At 48.0% G+C, this 21,676-nt stretch overlaps 1 protein-coding gene and 1 non-coding gene across 2 annotated transcripts in view; one reads left to right on the top strand and one right to left on the bottom strand.

Moving 5' to 3' along the window:
• The window catches only part of KIAA0232 (KIAA0232 ortholog), a 78,383-nt gene that overhangs the window by 46,502 nt on the left and 10,205 nt on the right, over positions 1-21,676 (top strand). The window contains 4 exon segments of the mRNA XM_049781644.1: positions 487-624; positions 8,947-9,013; positions 12,139-12,220; positions 16,686-19,989. Of these exon segments, the coding sequence (XP_049637601.1) occupies positions 487-624; positions 8,947-9,013; positions 12,139-12,220; positions 16,686-19,989 (3,591 nt within the window).
• LOC126021464 (U6 spliceosomal RNA) lies at positions 15,988-16,094 on the bottom strand. The gene has a single exon (XR_007499978.1). It is a non-coding gene; the product is annotated as a U6 spliceosomal RNA (small nuclear RNA).

The following is a 21,676-nucleotide window of genomic DNA, read 5'->3' as shown; positions in this document are numbered from 1 at the left end:
ATTAGGTCATAAATAAGCCATAAAAAAGAAGGGAACCCATGGGGCTGGAGCGATAGCTCAGCGGTAGGGGAGGCTGATCCAGGACAGACCTCGTTTTGATCCCTTCCCCGGGCATCCCATATGGTCCCCGAGCCAGGAGCGATTTCTGACCGAATAGCCAGGAGTAACCCGAGTGTCATCGGGTATGGCACAAAAACAAATAATAAAAAAAAAAAAACCTGCGAGAAGCCTAACAAACTACACAGAGCTAGGAGTAACCCCTGAGTATCACCAGGTGTAACTCCAAAACAAAAAGGAGCCTCACATATTCTAGCAATCACCCTAATTGTGAATTAGGGGCATCAAACAAGGTTTGCTGTTGAGAGTGATTTAGTGTTCTGTGCTCTCTTGTCACTGGGGAAATGACCATGTATTTCTGAGAAAGATCTTAGAGTTGGACATTGGTCCTTGGTCTTGGCTCTTTAACCTTGTCTGGTCTTATTTCAGGAGAATGACATCTTTCTGGGCTGGGAAAAAGGAGCTTACAAGAAATGGGGAAAGAGTAAGAAAAAGTGCTCAGATCTGACTCTGGAAGAGATGAAAAAGCAGGCTGCTGTCCAGTGTCTTCGGTCTGCATCTGATGAGGTGAGTTCAGTTATTTCTGAGGAGAAAAATGTACAAGTAAGGCTTGAGCCAAATACCCTGCAAGAAGAAACTTTCGTTGTTTTACCACTGTCACTGGAATTAAGCCTTTCCTTCGTGCCATTTCTCCTTTATTTTTACGCGATGCATATTCTTTTGGGTATACTATTATAATTTGTGTAAAATTTTACATCCATTTTCTCCCCTTTTGTGTTTTTTATTGTTTATTTTGGCATCATATCTGTACTCAGTGATTACTTCTGGCTCTGCACTCAGGGATCACTCCTGGTGGTATTGGGAGACCAAATGGGATGCCAGGATCAAACTCATGATCAGCCACATGCAAGGCAAAATCCCTTACCTGCTTTATTATTGCTACATCCCCATTCCCTTTCACTCCATTTATTCACTGTGAAATCTCTTGTTGCTACATTTTCTTTTTAGTAAATAAATTATTTTCATCAAATACTATATTAATTTTGGCCCAAAGAAATTATTGCAGGGGCTGGAGAGATAGCATGGAGGTAAGGCATTTACCTTTCATGCAGAAGGTCATCGGTTTGAATCCCGGCGTCCCATATGGTCCCCCGAGCCTGCCAAGAGTGCATTCACTTTTTATTACATTGTATAACATATTTAGGTGTGGTATTTTCCATGGTTTATGTATTATTTCTTTTTTCCCCTCCCTCCTTCCATCCTTCCCTTTTCTCCTTTCCTTCCTTTCCTTCCTTTCCTTCCCTTCCTTCCCTTCCTTCCTTCCTTCCTTCCTTCCTTCCTTCCTTCCTTCCTTCCTTCCTTCCTTCCTTCCTTCCTTCCTTCCTTCCTTCCTTCCTTCCTTCCTTCCTTCCTTCCTTCCCTCCCTCCCTCTCTCCATTCCTCTCTCCCTCCATTCCTTCCATTCCTTCCTTCCTTCCTTCCTTCCTTCCTTCCTTCCTTCCTTCCTTCCTTCCTTCCTTCCTTCCTTCCTTCCCTCCTTCCCTCCTTCCCTCCCTCCCTCCCTCCCTCCCTCCCTTCCTTCCTTCCTTCCTTCCTTCCTTCCTTCCTTCCTTCCTTCCTTCCTTCCTTCCTTCCTTCCTTCCTTCCTTCTTCCCTTCCTCCCTCCCTCCCTCCCTCCCTCCCTCCCTTCCTTCCTTCCTTCCTTCCTTCCTTCCTTCCTTCCTTCCTTCCTTCCTTCCTTCCTTCCTTCCTTCCTTCCTTCCTTCCTTCCTTCCTTTCTTCCTTCCTTCCTTCCTCTCCCCTCTCCTCTTCCCCACCCCTCCCCTCCCCTTTCCTTTCCTATTTGGGCCACACTCTTTGCTACTTAGGACTTACTCCTGGCTTTGTGCTCAAAGATCACTCTGGTCGGCTTGGAGGTTCTTGTAGGTGTTGGCATTGAACTCAGGTTGGCTGTATGCAAGGTAGGAGCCCTTTAGGCTCCACTATCACTCTGATTCCAATTATTCTTATTACTCACTGTAACGGATAATCTCTTATAGTACAACTGAGGAAATTTTGTTGTACTGCCATTTGAGATGGCAAAGGTCAGGATGGCTTGAATTGAGTGGGTGCACACAGATGGCCTTGGAAGCCTGCCAGCCTCCATAAGCAGCTTGTTTGTTTTATCTTGTTTGGGGCCACACCTGATGGTATTCAGGAGTAACTGCAGGCTCTGAACTCGGGTCACTTCTGTGGTGCTTAGAGAACCACATGAATGCTGGGGATCAACCTGGTTCTGCTGTGTTCAAGGGAAGTGTTCTCCCTGCTATGCTACTGCTTCTTTCCCCCCAGCTCTGCAGGGGCTGGGCTGAGGACTCCACTGTGCTGGGGATGGGGCCTCCACCCCCGCTATGGACCAGACTCTTGAGGGAGCAGCAGTCCTTCACAAAAGATGGGAAGTAGGGAGTGGTGTTTTCTCTCTCTCTCTCTCTCTCTCTCTCTCTCTCTCTCTCTCTCTCTCTCTCTCTCTCTCTGTCTCTCTCTCTGTCTCTCTGTCTCTGTCTCTCTCTCTCTGTCTCTCTCTCTCTGTCTCTCTCTCTCTCTCTCTCTCTCTCTCTCTCTGTCTCTCTCTCTCTCTCTCTCCCCCTCCCTCTCTCCCCCTCCCTCTCTCCCCCTCCCTCTCCCCCTCTCCCTCTCCCCCTCTCCCTCTCCCTCTCCCCTCTCCCTCTCCCCTCTCTCTCTCCCCTCTTTCTCTCCCCTCTTTCTCTCCCCTCTTTCTCTCTCCTCTCCCCCCCACAGGTAGAGCACAAGTTGTTTTCTAGTAATTTGGAGCTTTTACAGGAATTAAAAATGCGGACAGGTTTTGTTTGTTTGTGTATATGTTTTTCAAGTGAGAGGTTAGATCAGGTAATTCTTGGGACAAAATCCCAAATAGCTGCTGAGTCATGGCTGAGGACAATCTGAGTAGATACTTTAATCTGGGGAAGGATCTTGTTTCCGCTTTGGCCAAAGGAGCTGAAAAATGACTCTCACTCAGCTCAGCTGAGTTGCGTGAGCAGCCGGGATGGCTGAGACCCCTGGAGCCGTGGGGACCTTAGCTGCACCTGGCATCAGGCACGGGCACTGTGCCCACTGCTCCTGGCATAAGGCAGCCATGTGCTGAGAAGCACTGGGGGCTGGTCCTAGTCCTCAGTGTCCTGCTTTGGAGAACTTGAGACTTTCGATGTAGGAGAGACCACACACTGTTCCTTTGCTCTTTGCATTGTGTAGAAAGCTGCATTGCTTTTTCCTGATGGTTTCTGTTTGTTTGGTTTTGGTTAGGTGACCCTGGCTGTGCTCTGAGGTCACTCCTCTCTCTATGCTCAGGAATCATTCCTCGTGGTGCTAGGGATCCCTATGGGATGCTGGGATCCATGTGGGCCAGTGTGAGTAAGGCAAGTGCCCTCTTCTCTATCCTCTCTTGGCCCCTATGTCTGTCTTTTTTTTTTTTTTTTTCTTTAATCCTGGTGGTTTTATTTTATTGTATTTTTTAAATATATTTTTTTTATTTTAAATAACATGATCATAGTTGAGTTACAGTCATAACCAGAACACCCCCCTTCACCAGTGTAACATTACCCTCCCTCCTTCCCGTCCCCTGCCTGTATTCAAGACAGGCATTCTACTACAGTTATTTGTTTTTAAGTTCAGTAAATTGTATTTTTTTCCTTAAAGGATAAGAGTAAAAAAAATATAGTAAAGGTGTGATAGTGGCAATCGCCGTTGTTTGCATAGGTCCAGAAAAATGGGGAAAATGGAAAAAAAATCCTTGACCTGATTACAAAAATGCCTCACCCCAGAAGTTTATTGGCATAAGACCGACTCTGGGTTCCAGGCATACCAGTCCATCCAACCCGAGTCATTCTCTGTGGTCCTGGTGAAACTTGTTCACACTTTAGCTATTGTTGGTATCAGATTCTTATATTTAAAGACTCTGGATTCTGTGAATTTCTTTCATCAATGTCAGGCTGATGTGGAGCATCCTCTAGTTTCAGCATACCATTAACTGCGGAGCGATCTGCCCTACGTGCAGACTGTTGTTGAGTCACCTGGGTGTTGGGATCACTCTTTGGAGTAAGTCAATGCCAAAGCAGTGGTAGGTCTTCCCTGGTAGAGGCTTGGATCCTGGTAATGTTAAAGACAATTGTGGTTGTTTCCATAGATGGTATCCATTGTTCAGGTGTGTGGGGGCGATGCCCAGTCTTCTGAGGCCGAAGACAAATCATTATGCCAATATTCAGGGTAAAAGGCCTAATTACATCACCAAATTTGTGTTCCCATCTCTATTAGATAAGAACTTGTTTGCATATGTATTATTTTCCCATTTTAATATGCCTATGCAAAAGAGAAGCAATGCCATAAGATATTGTTGGTGCATCTGGGGGCTGACGAATAAAGTCCAACATTCCCTGTAACTTGGTTCAAACATAAAATCTATACAGAGATTCTCTTCTACCAGTATTGCTTATAAAACAGATCTCAAAGGGGCCCGGAGAGATAGTACAGCGTCGTTTGCCTTGCAAGCAGCCTATCCAGGACCAAAGGTGGTTGGTTTGAATCCCGGTGTCCCATATGGTCCTCCATGCCTGCTAGGAGCTATTTCTGAGCAGAGAGCCAGGAGTAACCCCTGAGCAACGATGGGTGTGGCCCAAAAACAAAAACAAAACAAAACAAAAAAAACAGATCTCAAAGGGGGAAAATCAAACAACCAAATAACAAATCCAGTGGGCAAATTTGTCACTATGAGGATGTTCGAAAAGAGTTATAGATGTTAAGGGAATACATCTGAGATATACAAAGGAGATACACGTGTCCCTTTTATGTTTTAGAAATAGTCAAGAGGGAGGAGGGTGTTTCTGAGACACCACTTTGGTCTGTGATTTGGACAAACGAAGAGCACGTGGAGCCATGTCCTCCCCTTGTTGCCTGCTGAAGCTTCCGACTCCCTGAGAGGCGTTTGCTTCCTAATTGCTGGAAGTTGAAAATTCACCAGTCCCCTCCCAGCCCCTTGCAGGAACAGGAAGCCTGGGGTCTCTTTTAAATTGCACCTCTCCGGAACCCACTTGCTGGGACCCTGAGCAGGTGTCCAGGAATAACCCTGGGGACAGGGAGGAAGGAGAGAGAAGGCTGTGGGGGGCAGCCGAGGCTGCATCTTCACCTTATCTTGGCCAAAAAGCCTACAGCATGGAACCTTGTGTGACGCGTTGCCTGCTGAAGTTTCAGACTCCACCCAAAAAATTACTGTGAAAGATACGTAATCTACCTTGGCCAAAACAAAAATCATTAGTACAGAAAAATGGTTAAATGTGGGGTACCAAGAGATGGGAGTGAGGGAATAAAGGAATAAAATGAGCTCCTGGATGGCTTTTAGATTATGACAAGCAGATGAAACACAATGATATCCCAATATTTGTCATTATGTTTCACAAAGGACAGGTTTAATAAGGAAACTTTCCTGGTAAGTCCTAAAGCCAGAACCTATTGTGCTGCTATTCCCACCTCGCTGGCTTGCCCAGCCATGTGGCCAGGAAAAGCCCTGGAGTTCCGGAGGAAGGAGGTAGAGGGGTGCTGGGGTGACCCATGTCCTGCATCCCTCCCTAGGCCTAGTTACAGAGGCCTTTGGCATGGCGGAGGGCTGCCAAACGCCATGCTGGCAGAACCTCCCGGCTCCCAGGAAGGAAGGAGATCCTTCCAGAGCTAGAAGGCTGGAAGGTCAGAGCCCCCACCCCGGACCCTCCCTTTGGAGCTGGGAGGGAAATGGAAAAAGCCTAGGGAAACCAATAAACTCCTCCAAGGGACCCACCTTGCTGGCTTGCCCAGCCATGTGGCCAGGAAAAGCCCTGGAGTTCCGGAGGAAGGAGGTAGAAGGGTGCTGGGGTGACCCATGTCCTGCACCCCTTCCTAGGCCTGGTTACAGAGGCCTTTGGCGTGGCGGAGGTCTGCCAAACGCCATGCTGGCAGAACCTTCCGGCTCCCAGCTATGTCTGTCATTTGTATGCTGTGGTGATGGAAACTCAGGACGGATAATCTGAGCTCCGAAACCCATGTCATATTTGCTGAGCACCACTTTGTTCTCTGTGGCTGTTGGCTCCGTGTACTTCACAAAGTCCCACTGTGCCCTCTTCTGTACACTGGACCCAGAAAATGAGAACGTTTGGTCTGGGCTGTTGTGTCCAGGCCTGTTCGAGGAAGCCAAAGTTTATATTCTGGTGTAGATGGGGCTGAGATTCAGGGAGACTCAGAGGCTAAAAGAAGACTCGACTCTTTCCACAAGCTACTGGTGTTAGAATAGTCTGCCCTGTGAATTGTGTGATTTCTGAGCATAGAGCCAGAAATAACCCCTGAGCGCTGCCAGGTGTGACCCAACAAAAGCAAACAAACAAAAAGAATTGTTATGTTGGGAGTCATGTCTCTGTTGTTGGCCTGCTTAGTATGTTGGGTAGCTCCTGACCATTTGCTGAGGACAGGAAGGAGAAGTGGACTGATGGACGGACAGGCCAGCATGTGGTCATGTCTGAGCACCAAGCATGTGTGCGTACACACTGGACAGTGACAGCAAGTGGAACTGGATCCATTTTATTGTGAATGGACAATGAGTGGTGGGTCCTTGCCTGTAATTCGTCCTCCCCAAGAGTTGTCTTGACTGAATGCTGTTTCGTCCAGGCAGGCCAGGAAGGCATAAGGAGATGTGTGGCTCACTGCTGAAGTAGGTACCAATGCCCCTGCTTCAGGCCCAGCGTCCCAGGGGTGCTGGTGTTGTCTTCTCTTCTCTCAGAAGCCAGGCACATTTTTAACTGGGAATTAGTTTATTCCCCTTGGTCTTTGAGGGGAAAGGACCCAGCCCTGGTTTCCTGAATAGGTGAGGCCATTCATGAGCCTCTAGGGCTGTTATTTTTCTTTTTTTTTTTTTTTTTTTTTTTTTGGTTTTTGGGCCACACCCGGCGATGCTCAGGGGTTACTCCTGGCTGTCTGCTCAGAAATAGCTCCTGGCAGGCACGGGGGACCATATGGGACACCGGGATTCGAACCAACCACCTTTGGTCCTGGATCGGCTGCTTGCAAGGCAAACACCACTGTGCTATCTCTCCGGGCCCTTTTTTCTTTCTTTTGGTGACACTAAGGGGTTACTCCTGGCTCTGCGCTCAGAAATAGCTCCTGGCAGGCATAGAGGAACATATGGGTCGCCGGGGATCGAACCATGGTTTGTCCTGGGTCAGCCGTGTGCAAGGCAAATGCCCTATTGCTACGCCATAGCCCCGTCCCCAAGGGCTGTCATTTTTCAATGTGACCATTCAGTATTTATCTCTAAGTAGACTTTCGAGGGGCTGACATGAAGGTAATAGGACAGGCATGTTACCTGGACGTAAACTTGGTTATTATGCTTTGAAATAAGGGGGTCAGGGCTAGCTTTGGAAAAGAGTTGGGAAAGTGGATCAAGGGGAGGGAGGAGGGGGTGAGAGAGAGAAGGAGAGAGCATACCTGAGAGCACAGCAGAAAGAGGGAAAGAGAGGAGAGGGGTAACCTGACTGCTTGGAGCAGAAACACCTTTGGGCTGCATCTTTCAGGGGTGGCGGCAGCTGAGGGGTGGGGAGAGCCTGTGTGGGGTGCCAAGTGGCTTCTGCTGTGAGGCCATAGCCCCAGAGAAGCACAAGGCACCGTCCCCAGGGGCTCTGTGAGCTGCCCTGGAGACTGGCTCCAGGTTTAGAAACAGCGCCAGTGTCGTACTGGACCCAGGGGCGTTGTGGCCGTGGTCAGCTGACACTGGTGTTGGGTTCCTGGTCTGGGGACGCGGGATGCAGCGGCCATATCGTCACCGCCCAACACTATGGTAAGCTCAGTCTAGGGTGGGGTTGGGAGCCGGAGCTGCGCTCTTGCCTCTGCCCACCGCCCACCTGGCCACCTGGCATTCCAGTGTGTGTTGAAGTAAAGGCCTTTCCTCCCGGCCCTTTCCCTTCCTGCTCCGTCCCGTCTCCCTGTGAAAATCTGTGATTCGCTGTGAATGGCATGTTCCTGTCCGTGTTTACAACTAACTTTTCTCTGAATCTGTTTCTTGTTGCTCAGACTGCATAGCTGTGGGGCTTGTGTCTCAGATATCTGGGAGCCTTGTGCTGAGTCACTTTGGTTAAGTGACTGGGGCAGGCTTCTATTTTTAACTCACCGGGCCCCAGGAGGGCAGGTGCCGGGTGGTGAGTCTGCGTGCGTGAGTCAGGGTTGTGCCCACTGAGGGAGTCCAGCTTTGGGCCACCTCCTGTTCTGTCCTGACAGTCTGTCTGTGGTACACGCGCCCCATGCACACATGTGGAGACACCACGGGAAGAGGGTCCCCTGCTTTCCTTAAAGGTTACCCTGGATCCTCCTGAGCTGTCTTGCTCCCTGCTGTGGCCTCTTGCTTGCCTGGCTGCCCTGTTCATCCAGGGTCTCATGTCACCCTTCTTTCTATGGCCCTTTCCTGTTGCCGTTATGGGTGTTCACGGGAAGGAGGGATGGGTGTCCCTGTGCTCTTTGCATTGGAAGCTGGGAGAGCAGCACCTGGATTGAGGGTCTGATTTTCCCGGCTAGAACATGCCAATAGATCTTGTGCTCATGCAGGCTGGAAGTTTTTCATGGCACCTAGGTTTGTTTCCTCTGTGTGATGGCAGGCACTTAGGTCCTTTGTCACACACATTTTCTCTCTCAACCCTGGGAAGACAAGCCATTTGGGAAGTGTGTCAGTATGTTCACATTTATTAGCTGTTAAACTTTTAGTTTAAATAGTGACAATGTGTCTCTCGCACGGGAGATTTTTCAGATGCTCAGGTTCCTACAGACCTGCATGAGGCATTGATTTGCCTGCACACGGCACTGCACTAATACGTGTCTGTTCTCCTGCAGAGCTCTGGGATCGAGACGCTAGTGGAGGAGCTCTGCTCCCGACTGAAAGACCTCCAGAGTAAGCAAGGTGAGAGAGGGATGGAGAGAATGAGAGGGGGAAGAGGGAGAGAGGGGAGGGAGAGGGAGGAGGGACAGTGTGAGAAGGGAAGAGGGGAGGGAGAGAAGGGAGAAAGGGGGATGGAGGGAGGGAGAGAGAGGGAGAGAACACCTTAGGAAGGACTGGGCTACTGTTAGCCACAGCGGAAGTCGAGTCTGCTTCCCAGGTGTGCAGGCCATAGGCCGGGGTCCCTGTCTTTGGCTGTTAATGTGCCAGGCTGATCCTCACCTGTGCCTTGGGTAGGGCTCTCATCTCTACAGAGACTCAGTCTTAATTTGCAGAAAGCTGTTTCTTTCTGCTCATTCTGAACTTATGGGACCTGTATTTCTCTTGGTTCCCAGATTTGCCTCTTTGGTACCCTGTTTAACTTTATAGTTTCCAGAGGGCTCCTGTCAGCTAGCTGGAAGGATGATTAGCAAAGTTTGGTTGTCACCAAATCCCTGAGCCTTCCTATTATCACCCAGGTTTTGTGTTTTTTTGGGGGGGCCACACCCATTTGATGTTCAGGGGTTACTCCTGGCTAATCGCTCAGAAATTGCCACTGGCTTGGGGGGACCATATGGGACGCTGGGGGATCGAACCTCGGCCATTCCTTGGCTAGCGATTGCAAGGCAGACACTTTACCTCCAGCGCCATCTCACGGGCCCCTACCACCCAAGTTTATTACTTTAACTGACTTAAGTCAGTGAGTGGAGTTCTTTTTCCCTTTTGAGAGGAGACCAACTCTTGCTCACGGGCACAGTAAAGAACAGGAATCTTTTTAATTTTATTTTTGTTTATTTGTTTTTTGGCTCTGCGGTCAGAAATTGCTCCTTACTTCAGGGAACCATATGGGATGTCGGGGATCAAACCCACATCTGTCCTGGGTCATCCGCTTGCAAGGCAAACTATCGCTGTGCTACCGCTCTGGCCCGAGATCTTTTTTTTCGTTTGTTTGTTTTGGGGCCACACCTGGCCTTGCTCAGGGATTACTCCTTGCTCTGCACTCAGGAATTACTCCTGGTGAATTTGGGAGACCATATGGGATGCCATGGATTGAACACAAGTTGATTGCGTGCAAGGCAAGCACTTTACCCACTTTGCTATCTCTTCAGCCCCTAGAAGAGAGATCTTATTTTGGGTGGGGGCCACACCCGGTAACACTCAGGAATACTCCTGGTTCTGCGCTCAGAAATCACCCCTAGAGCCAGAGAGATAGCATGGAAGTAAGGCGTTTGCCCAGGGCTGACAAACAAGTTCAACACAAAGAGCCAAAATTTTAAACTAAGAGTCAGATAGCCACACCACGCAGTGACCTGCCAAAACAGACAAACACTCACACGAAAGCATATAATTTTAACAATAATATATTCAACACATATTGCACTTTGCCATTTTGAGTGAGGGTAAAAATCCTGCAGTTATGGTGAGGGTGTGCTGCACCCTTCACACTAAGAACTAATGGCAAGATGTGACACAAAATGTGACACGGTCGTTCCCTGTCCCCTCCCCCCCCACTCACTGGCCCATGCAATTGTTTCTGAGGGATGGGAGACGGATGATGCAGCCTGGGGGCAGTTCTTTGAGCTCTGAGATCTCTCCTCAGAGGTCCCTCCTCAGAAGCAGCATAACAAAATCTAAACTTGGCAAAGAGCCAAAGTATACAAAATAATGATAAGAGGCAAAGAGCCACATTTATTTTGGCCGGAAGCCGCATGCAGCTCCAGAGCTGCGTGCTTGCCACCCCTGCTTGCCTTTCATGCAGAAGGTCAGTGGTTCAAATCCCAGCATCCCATATGGTCCCCTAAACCTGCCAGAGGTGATTTCTGAGCATAGAGCCAGGAGTAACCCCTGAGCGCTGCCGGATGTGACCCAAAAACCAAAAAAAAAAAAAATCACTCCTGGCTTGTCCTGGGTCAGCCCCATGCAAGGCAAACACCCTACTGCTGTGCCACAGCTATGGCCCCATGGAACAGAGATCTTTTAAGGAAGAAGTACAGATCATTCCAGTCAAGATGAAGACCATGAGGGCAGAATCTTGTGAGAAAATGTTTTTGGAATCCAGACAGTTTCTCTTTTTCTTATGGTGGAGCGCTGAAGCATTGCCGAGTTGTGCCCTCTCATCTATGTGCCCTGCACGAATGCTAACACTGTAGCCAGATAGATCCTCAACACACCCAGGAGAGTTTTGTTTCGAGGCTTGCATGGTGGGGGTGGAGAATGGGCTTGCTATTCTGAGTTCAGATTCTCTCACAAGTACTTCTCTTTCTGTCCCTCACATCTTTGTAAGTAAATTTCTTTTGTTTGTTTGTTTTTGGATCATGCCCTATAATTCTTAGGGCTTATTCCTGGTTCTACACTCAGGAATGGTGTGCTGGGGAGACCACATGAGGTACTGGGGATTCAACCCAGGTGAGCTTCGTGTAATACCTTCCCCACTATACTATCTCCCCAGCTCATTAAGTAAGTCTTTTCCAATAAAAATTATTTTTCATTGGACCTGTCCCAGTGGGTAGGGTATTTGCCTGCATGTGGCTAATCTGGATTTAATCCTGAAACCCCTGTGATCCTACCAGGAGTGATTTCTGACTGCAAAACCGGTAGCAAGCTCCAAGCACCAGCAGATGTGTTGGGGAAAAAAAAGTTTTTTCTCTCTTTACACATAACACACCAAAAGGAGGAGGGGTCAGGTGGGTTTGTCACTCTGGTGTTGAGGTGAGAGAACAGTGTATATCAAGATCATAAATGTCAGTGCATTGTAAACACAGTATTAGATCAAAGTGTTGGGAGATGCTCTTGAAGCCAGAAAAGTCTATAAACATTCTGATAAAGGTTTGCTTGTAAGGGGCCGGAGAGATAGCATGGAGGTATGGTGTTTGCCTTGCATGCAGAAGGACGGTGGTTTGAATCCCAGCATCCCATATGGTCCCCAGAGCCTGTTGGGGGCGATTTCTGAGCGTAGAGTCAGGAGAAACCCCTGAGCACTGCCGGGTATGGCCCAAAAACCAAAAAAAAAAAAAAAAAAAAAAAGTTTGCTTGTAAGATTTTGAAAAAACGTAAGCATTTTTTCAACCATATACGAGACAACAAATCTTTCTGCATTTGTTTTGTAACAGAAGAGAAGATTCACAAGAAGTTAGAGGGGTCTCCCTCTCCAGAGGCAGAATTATCCCCAACTGCAAAGGATCAAGTGGAAATGTATGTATGATGGTTTTCAGTCATAAAATGTGCACTTATTAAAACCAGACTGATAGGGCCCGGAGAGATAGCACAGCGGTATTTGCCTTGCAAGCAGCCAATCCAGGACCAAAGGTGGTTGTTTCGAATCCCGGTGTCCCATATGGTCCCCCGTGCCTGCCAGGAGCTATTTCTGAGCAGATAGCTAGGAGTAACCCCTGAGCATCGCCGGGTGAGGCCCAAAAACCAAAACAAACAAACAAACAAACAAAAAAAACCACACACAGACTGATAATTGTTGGTTCCCAATCTTTGGTCGTTTTCTATTTATTTCATATTTTGTAAGGTAGGAATCATTTCTTGAGTATTTATATGTGCTGGTCATGAGGTTTCAAAGGTGAGTAGATGTTTTTGTTTTTGGGCCATACCTGTCAGTGCGCAGGAGTTTCTCCTGGCTCTACGCTCAGAAATCGCTCCTGGCAGGCTCAGGGGACCATATGGGACGCCGAGATTCGAACCACCGACCTTCTGCATTACGAGGCAAATGCGCTACCTCCATGCTGTCTCTCTGGTCCCAAGTAGATGATTTTTATCCTTGTACATACTGAATCAGCACTTGTGAAGTGAATGACAAAATGACATGTTGGTTCACAGTACCATGTGCTACTGGCTGTTTTTGAAACTCGGCAGCCCTTGCTAAAGCTGAAAAGAATTTTACTGGACCTTGTTTCCCATGTATCAGGTGTGGCCCAAGACAAGAAAAAAAGATGGCCACGTTCATTGTGCTCTAAGTGTAAGCTTCTAGCCAGATTTCAGAGACTTCATGTCAAATGTATTAAGATATTTTAAGGTGGGGCCAGAGATACAGAACAACAGCAAGGCGTTTGCCTTGCATGCAGAAGGTTGGTGGTTCGAATCCCAGCAATCCATATGGCCCCCTGACCCAGCCAGGAGCGATTTCTGAGCATAGAGCCAGGAGTAACCTGAGTGCTGCCAGGTGTGACCCAAAAACTAAGGAAAAAAAAAATTAAGGACCGGAGAGATAGCAAAGCAGTAGGGTGTTTGCCTTGCATGAAGCCAATCCAGAACAGAGGTGGTTCGAATCCTGGCATACCCCATGCCTGCCAAGAGTGATTTCTGAGCGTAGAGCCAGGAGTAACCCCTGAGCACTGCCAGGCGTGACCCTCCCCCACAAAAAAAAGATATTTTAGTATGGGACCAGACAGCAGGTAAGTGTTTGCCTGAATGTGGCTGACTCGGATTCGATCCACATAATCCCATATGTTCCTCCGAGCCTGCCAGGAGTGATTCCTGAGTGCAGAATCGGAGTAACCTCTGAGCATTGCCAGATCCGCCCTTTCCCCCCACCAAAAAAGAGAGTTTAATATTGGAGCTGGAGAGATAGTACAGTGGGGAGAGTGCTTGCTTTGCATTTGGCTGACCTGGGTTCTATCCCTGGCATCCCATATGGTCCCTGGAGCTCTGCCAGAAGTGATTTCCTGAGGAATAAACCCTGAACATTGCTAGACATGGCCCTCCCAAAAATGAAAAAATATTTTAATATTAGCTATTTTTTTTTATTCTTTTTTGGGAGGTCACACCCAGTAACACTCAGGGGTTACTCCTGGCTATGCGCTCAGAAATCACTCCTATTTTGGGGCTCATATGGGACACCAGGGGATCTAACCAGGGTCTGTCCTAGGTTAGCGCTTGCAAAGCAGATGCCCTACCACTTGCGCCACCACTTATTGAATTTTATTTTAGACACCATGAATTACAGAGCTATTCATGTTTGGGTTACAGATATACAGTATTCTCACACCACATACCAAACCCTCTACCAGTGTCCAGTTCCTTCTAACAGAGTCCCCAGTTCCCTCTCATCCACTAGCCTGCCTCTCTTGACAGACATTCTCTGACAGACATTTACAAAAAGAAATTTTAGACACTTCAGTTTACAGAACTATTCCTGATAGTTTGACCTATAATGGTTAACCACCGTAACCACCTTAGTGCTAAGATTACGAATATACAGTATTAGGCTAAGGAAAATGTATGCTTACAATTAACTTTACCTGTTTTTACTTGGTTTTTAAAGTGACCCTAGAACATTAAAATTATGTAATACAAATTGCATTAATCACAACGCATTTCTCTTGGATACTTTTGGCTGTACTGATCTGGAGTCAGGTAGGGTAATGTTGCCTCCTGTGTTTTTTTTGTTTTGTTTTGTTTTTTGTTTTTGTTTTGTTTTTGTTTTTTTTTAATTTATTTTTTTTACTTTTTGTTGCCTCCTGTTTGACCTTCTTACTTTCTGCGTGACCCTGATAGGCACCTCTAGCATATATTTTCATAGTAGCCACCCTGTCCCGGCCCTTTCTTGGCTCTGTCCTGCTCTGGAGTCTTTAACAGTTACCTTTTTTCCTAGCAAATCAATCCTTGGCTCTTGTTCTCAAACTCTCTTGGTGCCCCCTGGTTTTCCTAGCCCTGGGTTCCTCTAGGATCAGACTTCTAGTCCATGATGCATCGTGGATCACAGGGCTGCAGAGTCGGAGTCGAGGAGTTGGAGTCGAAGGAAATTTTGGATATCTGGAGTTGGAGTAAGAGTCAGAATTACAAAAAAAAAAAAAAAAAAAAAAAAAAACAACCCTGAGGAGTTGGAGCAGGAGCATTTATCTACTGACTCCACAGCCCTGGTAGATCACATGTCTTCTCATTTGGCACACATGAAGCACCCATTGCAGACACCATTGAACAGCACTGGTTACATTTCTAGAACTGCTCGGGCTTATTTTCTCTTGGGCACTTGACTGGCTTGGCGGTTTCTGCCATCTCCACTGTTGAACGTTGCTCTAGTCCTGTAAGAGCATGTCATGGTTACAACCACAGTCATATAAGGTGTCTGATTCATTGTATACCAGACCTCATTGATCCTCACAACTCAGTGAAGTGACAGTGTCCATTTGTAAGCTCAGGAAATAAAGATTCAGAGAAGTTAGGAAATATGTCTGGTGTCACACAGCTGGAAGCAGCTGTTGCCAGGGAGCTTAGTGTGGAGCTTCAGAGCCTACTCTTTTTTTTTTTTTGGGGGGGGGGTTTGGGCTACACTCAGTGACGCTCAGGGGTAACTCTGGCTATGCGCTCAGAAATCGCTCCTGGCTTGGGGAACCATATGGGACGCCGGGGGATCAAACGGCAGTTCATCCTAGGCTAGTGTGGGCAAGATAGATGCCTTACTGCTTGTGCCACCACTCAGGCCTCCTTCTCTCACACATTTTTGTTTTTTATGGGCCACACTCAAAGTTGCTCAGAGCTTACTCCTGGCTCTACACTCAAGGTTCAGTACTGGCGGGGCTCGGGACCATATGTGGTGTTGGGAATTGAACCCAGGTTGGCTGCATACCAGGCAAGTGCCCTTCCCACTGTCTTATCACTCTGGCTCTTTCAGTTACTTTTTCACTTGAGTAATGGACCTGTTTATTAAATAATAGTAGCTTAGAGTCATAGCTGAGGTGAGATTAAAATTTACACATTTCTTGGGGCTGTCTTTCGATGGCAGAACAGGTAAGACAAATGCCTTCACTCAGCTGGCTCGGCTCAATTCCCAGCATCCTATGCGGTACCCATCTTGCCAGGAATGTTCGCTGTGTACAGCCAGGAGTCAGCACTGAGCAGAGCTGGGTGTGGCCCAAAAACCTAAAATAAAAATAATACCCAGACATTTCTTAACAGAAGATTATATTCTTTTCACTGAATTTAGTCACTTTTGACTTCTTTTTTTTTTTTTTTTTAATATGGAACGCTTCACGAATTTGCGTGTCATCCTTGCGCAGGGGCCATGCTAATCTTCTCTGTATCGTTCCAATTTTAGTATATGTGCTGCCGAAGCGAGCACTTCTTTTTTGTTTTTGTTTTTGGGTCACACCCAGCAGCGCTCAGGGATTGCTCCTGGCAGGCTCTGGGGAGCATATAGGATGCCGGGATTCGAACCACCATCCTTCTGCATGCAAGGCAAATGCCCTACTTCCAAGCTATCTCTCCGGCCCACACTTCTTTTTTTTTTTGGGGGGGGGGTCTCACCTGGCAGTGCTCAGGGGTTACTCCTGGCTCTACGCTCAGAAATCACTCTTGGCAGGCTCGGGGGGTCCATATGGGATGCCGGGATTCAAACCAATGACCTTTTGCATGAAAGGCAAACGCCTTACCTCCATGCTATCTCTCTAGCCCCACACTTTTGACTTCTTAATTAAAAATCAGACTTTGAGGTAAAAGCTGCTATTTTCATAACATTTTATGTACCTCAATGTTTGGTGCAGAAGACTCAATGTAAAGCTTATTTTACTTTATTTTCTAAAAGCTGTGCAAGTCTCGGTCAGTGTGAATGTTGACTGTGACAATGAAATGCTGCTTTCACTACTTGCTTATGCAGCTCTCCTGTATCTTGCGCACAAGAACACTGACATTTGGCCTCTCAACTCTTTTTCAGGTACTATGAAGCATTTCCACCACTTTCAGAGAAGCCAGTTTGCCTGCAGGAAATCATGACTGTGTGGAACAAGTCCAAAGTCTGTTCTTACTCGAGTTCTTCGTCATCATCCACAGCGCCACCAGCCAGCACAGAGACATCCTCTCCCAAGGACTGCAACAGTGAAGGGGAAGCCATCAAGGAGAGAGGCTGGGAGGGACCCACTGCCACACACGAGCAAGAGAACAAATTTATGAACGGCAGCGTTGAGGAAAAGGCCGCCTTGTACAGAAAGCAAGTCCGGCACAAGGCAGAGGGGAAGCTTCGCCCTCGGTCATGGTCTTCCGGCTCCAGTGAGGCAGGCTCCAGTTCAAGCGGGAACCAGGGGGAATTCAAAGCAGCCATGAAGTGTGTGAAAGTGAGACACAAGACCCGGGAAATCCGGAACAAGAAAGGGCGGAATGCACAAGGCCGGCTCTCCCTGAAGAATGGTGAGAGGGGGGACCGAAGCCTTCACACTCCTGCTGGGGGCAGCGGTGGTGGTAACAGTAGCAGCAGCAGTGGCGGCGGTGGCAGTTCCATCAAACAGCTGTGCAAAAGGGGCAAGAGACCATTGAAGGAAATTGGGAGAAAGGATGCTGTGGGCCCCGAGGGCCGAGATCTGCCCGTGGAGAGTAGGAATGACAGAGAGTATAAAGAGGAGCCACTGTGGTATACTGAACCCATTGCTGAGTATTTTGTTCCTTTGAGCAGGAAAAGCAAACTAGAGACCACATACCGGAACAGACCGGAAACGAGTGAGCTGACATCGGAGACAGTCGAGGAATTGTCGGAAGCAACACATGGTCTTTGTATCAGCAACAATAATCTTCATAAAACATACCTCGCAGCAGGGACTTTCATTGATGGTCATTTTGTCGAAATGCCTGCGGTTATAAATGAGGACGTTGACCTCACTGGGACCTCATTCTGTTCTCTGTCAGAGGACAAGGACTATCTGGATGATATTCATCTAGCAGAATTCACGCACTTCTACGAAGTGGACATTGACCAATCCATGTTGGATCCTGGTGCCTCAAAAACAATGCAAGGAGAAAGTCGGATCTTGAATATGATTCGACAGAAGAGCAAGGAGAAGACAAATTTTGAGGCAGAATGTTGCATAGTGTTCGATGGAAGGGAGTTGCAAGGGGAACGTGCAATATGGACGGATTGTCCCGGTTCTGTGGGTGCCGAGGGTTTACTCCTGCAAGACCTCGGCAGCCTCGCACAGTTCTGGGAGTGCTGTTCGTCCAGCTCCGGTGACGCGGATGCAGATGGGGAGAGCTTTGGAGGTGACTCCCCCGTGGGACTCTCCCCCGGCTTTGACAGCACTGTGCTCAGTCCGCATGTGCTCACCGGAAACCAAGAGCTCTTTACAGATATTAATGAAGGATCTGGTATAAACTCTTGTTTTTCAGTGTTTGAAGTGCAATGCAGTAATTCTGTTATACCTTTTTCTTTTGAAACACTCAACTTGGAGGATGAAAATACGGATTCTAGTGCTAATGTGCTTGGAAAAACACAGTCTAGGTTGCTAATATGGACCAAAAATAGTGCCTTTGAAGAAAACGAACACTGTTCTAATCTCTCAACAAGAACTTGTAGTCCTTGGTCCCACTCAGAAGAGACACGTTCAGACAATGAGACATTGAACATTCAGTTTGAAGAAGCCACACAGTTCAATGCAGAAGATATTAATTATGTAGTTCCTAGAGTTTCCTCAAATTATGTAGATGAAGAACTTCTAGATTTTTTGCAGGACGAAACATGCCAGCAAAATAGTAGAACATTAGGAGAAGTTCCAACCTTTGTTTTCAAAAACCGATCGAAACTAGAATCTGTCTGTGGTATTCAGCTAGAACAAAAGATGGAAAACAAGACCTTTGAAATGGCAGCGTTATGTCCTGAAAGCGTCCCAGGCAGAGATGGCTACGGCTCAGGGGTGATCAAGGACATCTGGACAAAGATGAGCGGTGCAAACTCTGGAGCCAGGGTTGACGGGGACGGAGCCGGGGATGAGCTGTTTACTGCAGACATCAGCAGCTACTGCTGCTGCCTGGAGGCTGACACAAAGATGGAGACCCTCCAGGAGCCACGCAAGGCCGTACAGAGGTCAGAGTACCACCTGTGGGAGGGCCAGCCAGGCAACCCTGAGAAAAGAGCCTTCGTGCCCAGTGAGCTGTGCCAGGTGGATGGTGGTGATTATACCACCCCCTCAAAGCCCTGGGATGTGGCACGTGAGAAAGAAAATGCATTCATTCTCGGAGGGGTATATGGTGAGTTCAAGCCTTTCAATAGTGATGGGGAGTGGGCCCTTGTCCCACCCAGTCATTCGAGAGGCAGCTTGTTGCAGTGTGCCGCTTCCGATGTGGTGACAATAGCAGGGACCGACGTCTTCATGACCCCCGGGAACAATTTCGCTCCTGGACAAAGGCAGTTGTGGAAACCCTTCATGTCAGTGGAGCCGACTGAGCAGCCGAAGAGCGGAGGGGGAAACGGATTAAATAAGGGATTTTCTTTTATCTTCCATGAAGACCTCCTAGGAGCCTGCAGTCACTTCCAAGTCGAAGATCCTGGACTTGAATATTCCTTCTCTTCCTTCGACTTCAGCGACCCATTCTCACAAGTCCTTCACGTGGAGTGCTCGTTTGAGCCCGAAGGAGTTGCCTCTTTCAGCCCGAGTTTCAAACCTAAATCTATCCTTTGCTCGGATTCCGACAGCCGAGTGTCCCATCCCAGGATATGTGGTGTGGACCGAACGCAGTACAGGGCTATTAGAATCTCTCCGAGGACTCACTTCCGCCCCATCTCTGCATCCGAACTGTCCCCAGGAGGGGGCAGTGAGTCGGAATTTGAATCTGAGAAAGAGGAAGCCAATATTCCCATGCCATCTCAAGTGGATACCTTTGAAGACCCCCAGGCAGATCTCAAACCACTGGAAGAAGACGCAGAGAAGGAAGGCCATTATTATGGAAAGACGGAGCTCGAGTCCGGCAAGTTTCTCCCCAGGTTAAAAAAATCTGGAATGGAAAAGAGTGCTCAGACATCTTTGGATTCCCAGGAGGAGTCTGCGGTGGGGGGGATCCTGTCGATGGGGAAGCAGAACCCGTGTTTGGAATGCAGCCTGAATGGATCTCTGGAGATGAACCCAGAACGCGCAGAAGCCAACTGTCACATCATGGCACAGTGCGAGGAGGAAGTGGATCATTTTTGTAGCTGCAAAGCAGGTTGCCAGTTTCCTACTTATGAAGATAACCCAGTCTCTTCAGTTCAGCTGGAAGAGGTATTTGTGAGTTTGGAGTGTGATGAAAGGGTTTGATTAGACCTTAATCTGGCAAGAAAAGAGAGGATTAAATTGTGGGGCATTAGCATGTAATTTGCTGAATGCACGATGTTTTGAAACTGTGAGGACCTTAAGGGATTTGTTACCTCTGCATTTGAACATGATGTCACAGGTTCAAACCAGGCTCGCAAGGCAAGCACCTCCAACCCCTGGACCATATCTCTAGGCTAGAGAGGAGAAAAAAATTGGGGACGGGGTTTGTATTATACCCAGTGCCGCTCAGGTTCCCCCTGACTCTGTAATTACTTCTGACTCAGTAATTACTTCTGGCAGGTTCAGGGGCCCATGTCGGATTGAACCCAGGATAGTCACATGCAGAGCAAATGCCCTCCCCTCTGTGCTATCATATCACTATGGCCCCCGAGATGAAGTTTTTATGTGTTGCTTCGACATATATGTGGTTTGCTTGATACAGAACCTGATGGTGAGAGGTGCATCTCCCAGAGTCAGTGAGTCGGGAATTCTTGTTTACTCTTCAAAAGATCCTTTGTTCTTCAGAAGTTGCCACAGAGGGTTTCTCTAAGTAACAATCCCATTGCTTGCCTCTCACTGATCATGGCCAGGGACGGGGCCCTGAAAACAAGAGCTCAGGCTCTGCATATGGGGCCCCTGGTATGGTCACCAGGACTGCACTGCTCCCCCAAGTAATATGCTGAAAATAGCCCCTCAGCATTATCTAGTGTGGCCCCTGCCCCAGAAAAATTTGACCAGCTTACTAAAACTTGTTTTACTTGTAAAGCAAACTATCTGTAGCTTATTTTAAATAATCCACCTAAGAGATTATTACCAGTGGTCTTGTTCGTGGGAGAGCGACATTGTGCCCTTTGAAAGTATCTGGTTATAGGCTAAGGGGAAGAGCTGCCTGAGTCACAAGAAAGGCCTTTCACCTGCCAACTCAGGGCCTCCTTCCCCAAGAGGGACTCGGATCTGTGCTCCCCTGGATGGGGCTGCAGAGCTCAGTGCCACCCACTTCATGTGCCCTTCGCATGCTTTAACCTTCATCAGTGCCATGAGGCTCTTTCCAGCTCCCATCTTGGCCACCTCCTCCCTCATTTCTCTCCCCTCCACATATATCCAGCATCTGAAGCCCTATCTTCTCTTCATCTCCACTGCTCAGTGCCTCTTCTCGCATGCCACCTTCCCTGTCTCACGGGGCATTTCTACACCTCAGCTCCACTAGGTGGGGACACACCCTGACACCTGTGTGTCAGTCAGGGCAGTGTTGAGGGACCTCTGTGTCCCTGATGGCTGCATCTGGAGAGCCACTGCTGTGCAGTTTGACTCTTAAAGAAGAGATAAGGGTCGCATCCTACTGGACATACTAAACTCTGACATGCGGAAAGAAGCAGTGTTTACTGTCCTGCTTTTCAACTCCTAAATATCCCTTTAATCACTTTGTATCTCACCTGGCTCCAGATTGGGAAGAAAGAAAAAGAGGACAGAAGCAAGCGTCTCCATCATGCCACTGCCACATTCTAGTATGTTGATGTATTTACGTGTTACCAGGTTCCGGGTTGTCTGGAAAGGTCAGGCTGTGGCCATCAATAAGGTCCCTAGGAGACGGTGGTGGTGGTAACTGACCCAGATGCCGCAGGGCCTGTCAGTCATTGCTGACTTGGCAGAATTG

This window comes from Suncus etruscus, chromosome 10 (genome assembly GCF_024139225.1).
Source record: "Suncus etruscus isolate mSunEtr1 chromosome 10, mSunEtr1.pri.cur, whole genome shotgun sequence".
Classification (NCBI taxonomy): Eukaryota; Metazoa; Chordata; class Mammalia; order Eulipotyphla; family Soricidae; genus Suncus; species Suncus etruscus.
The sequence above is the reverse complement of the archived record's forward strand: the minus strand, read 5'-3'. Positions and strand labels throughout refer to the sequence as shown.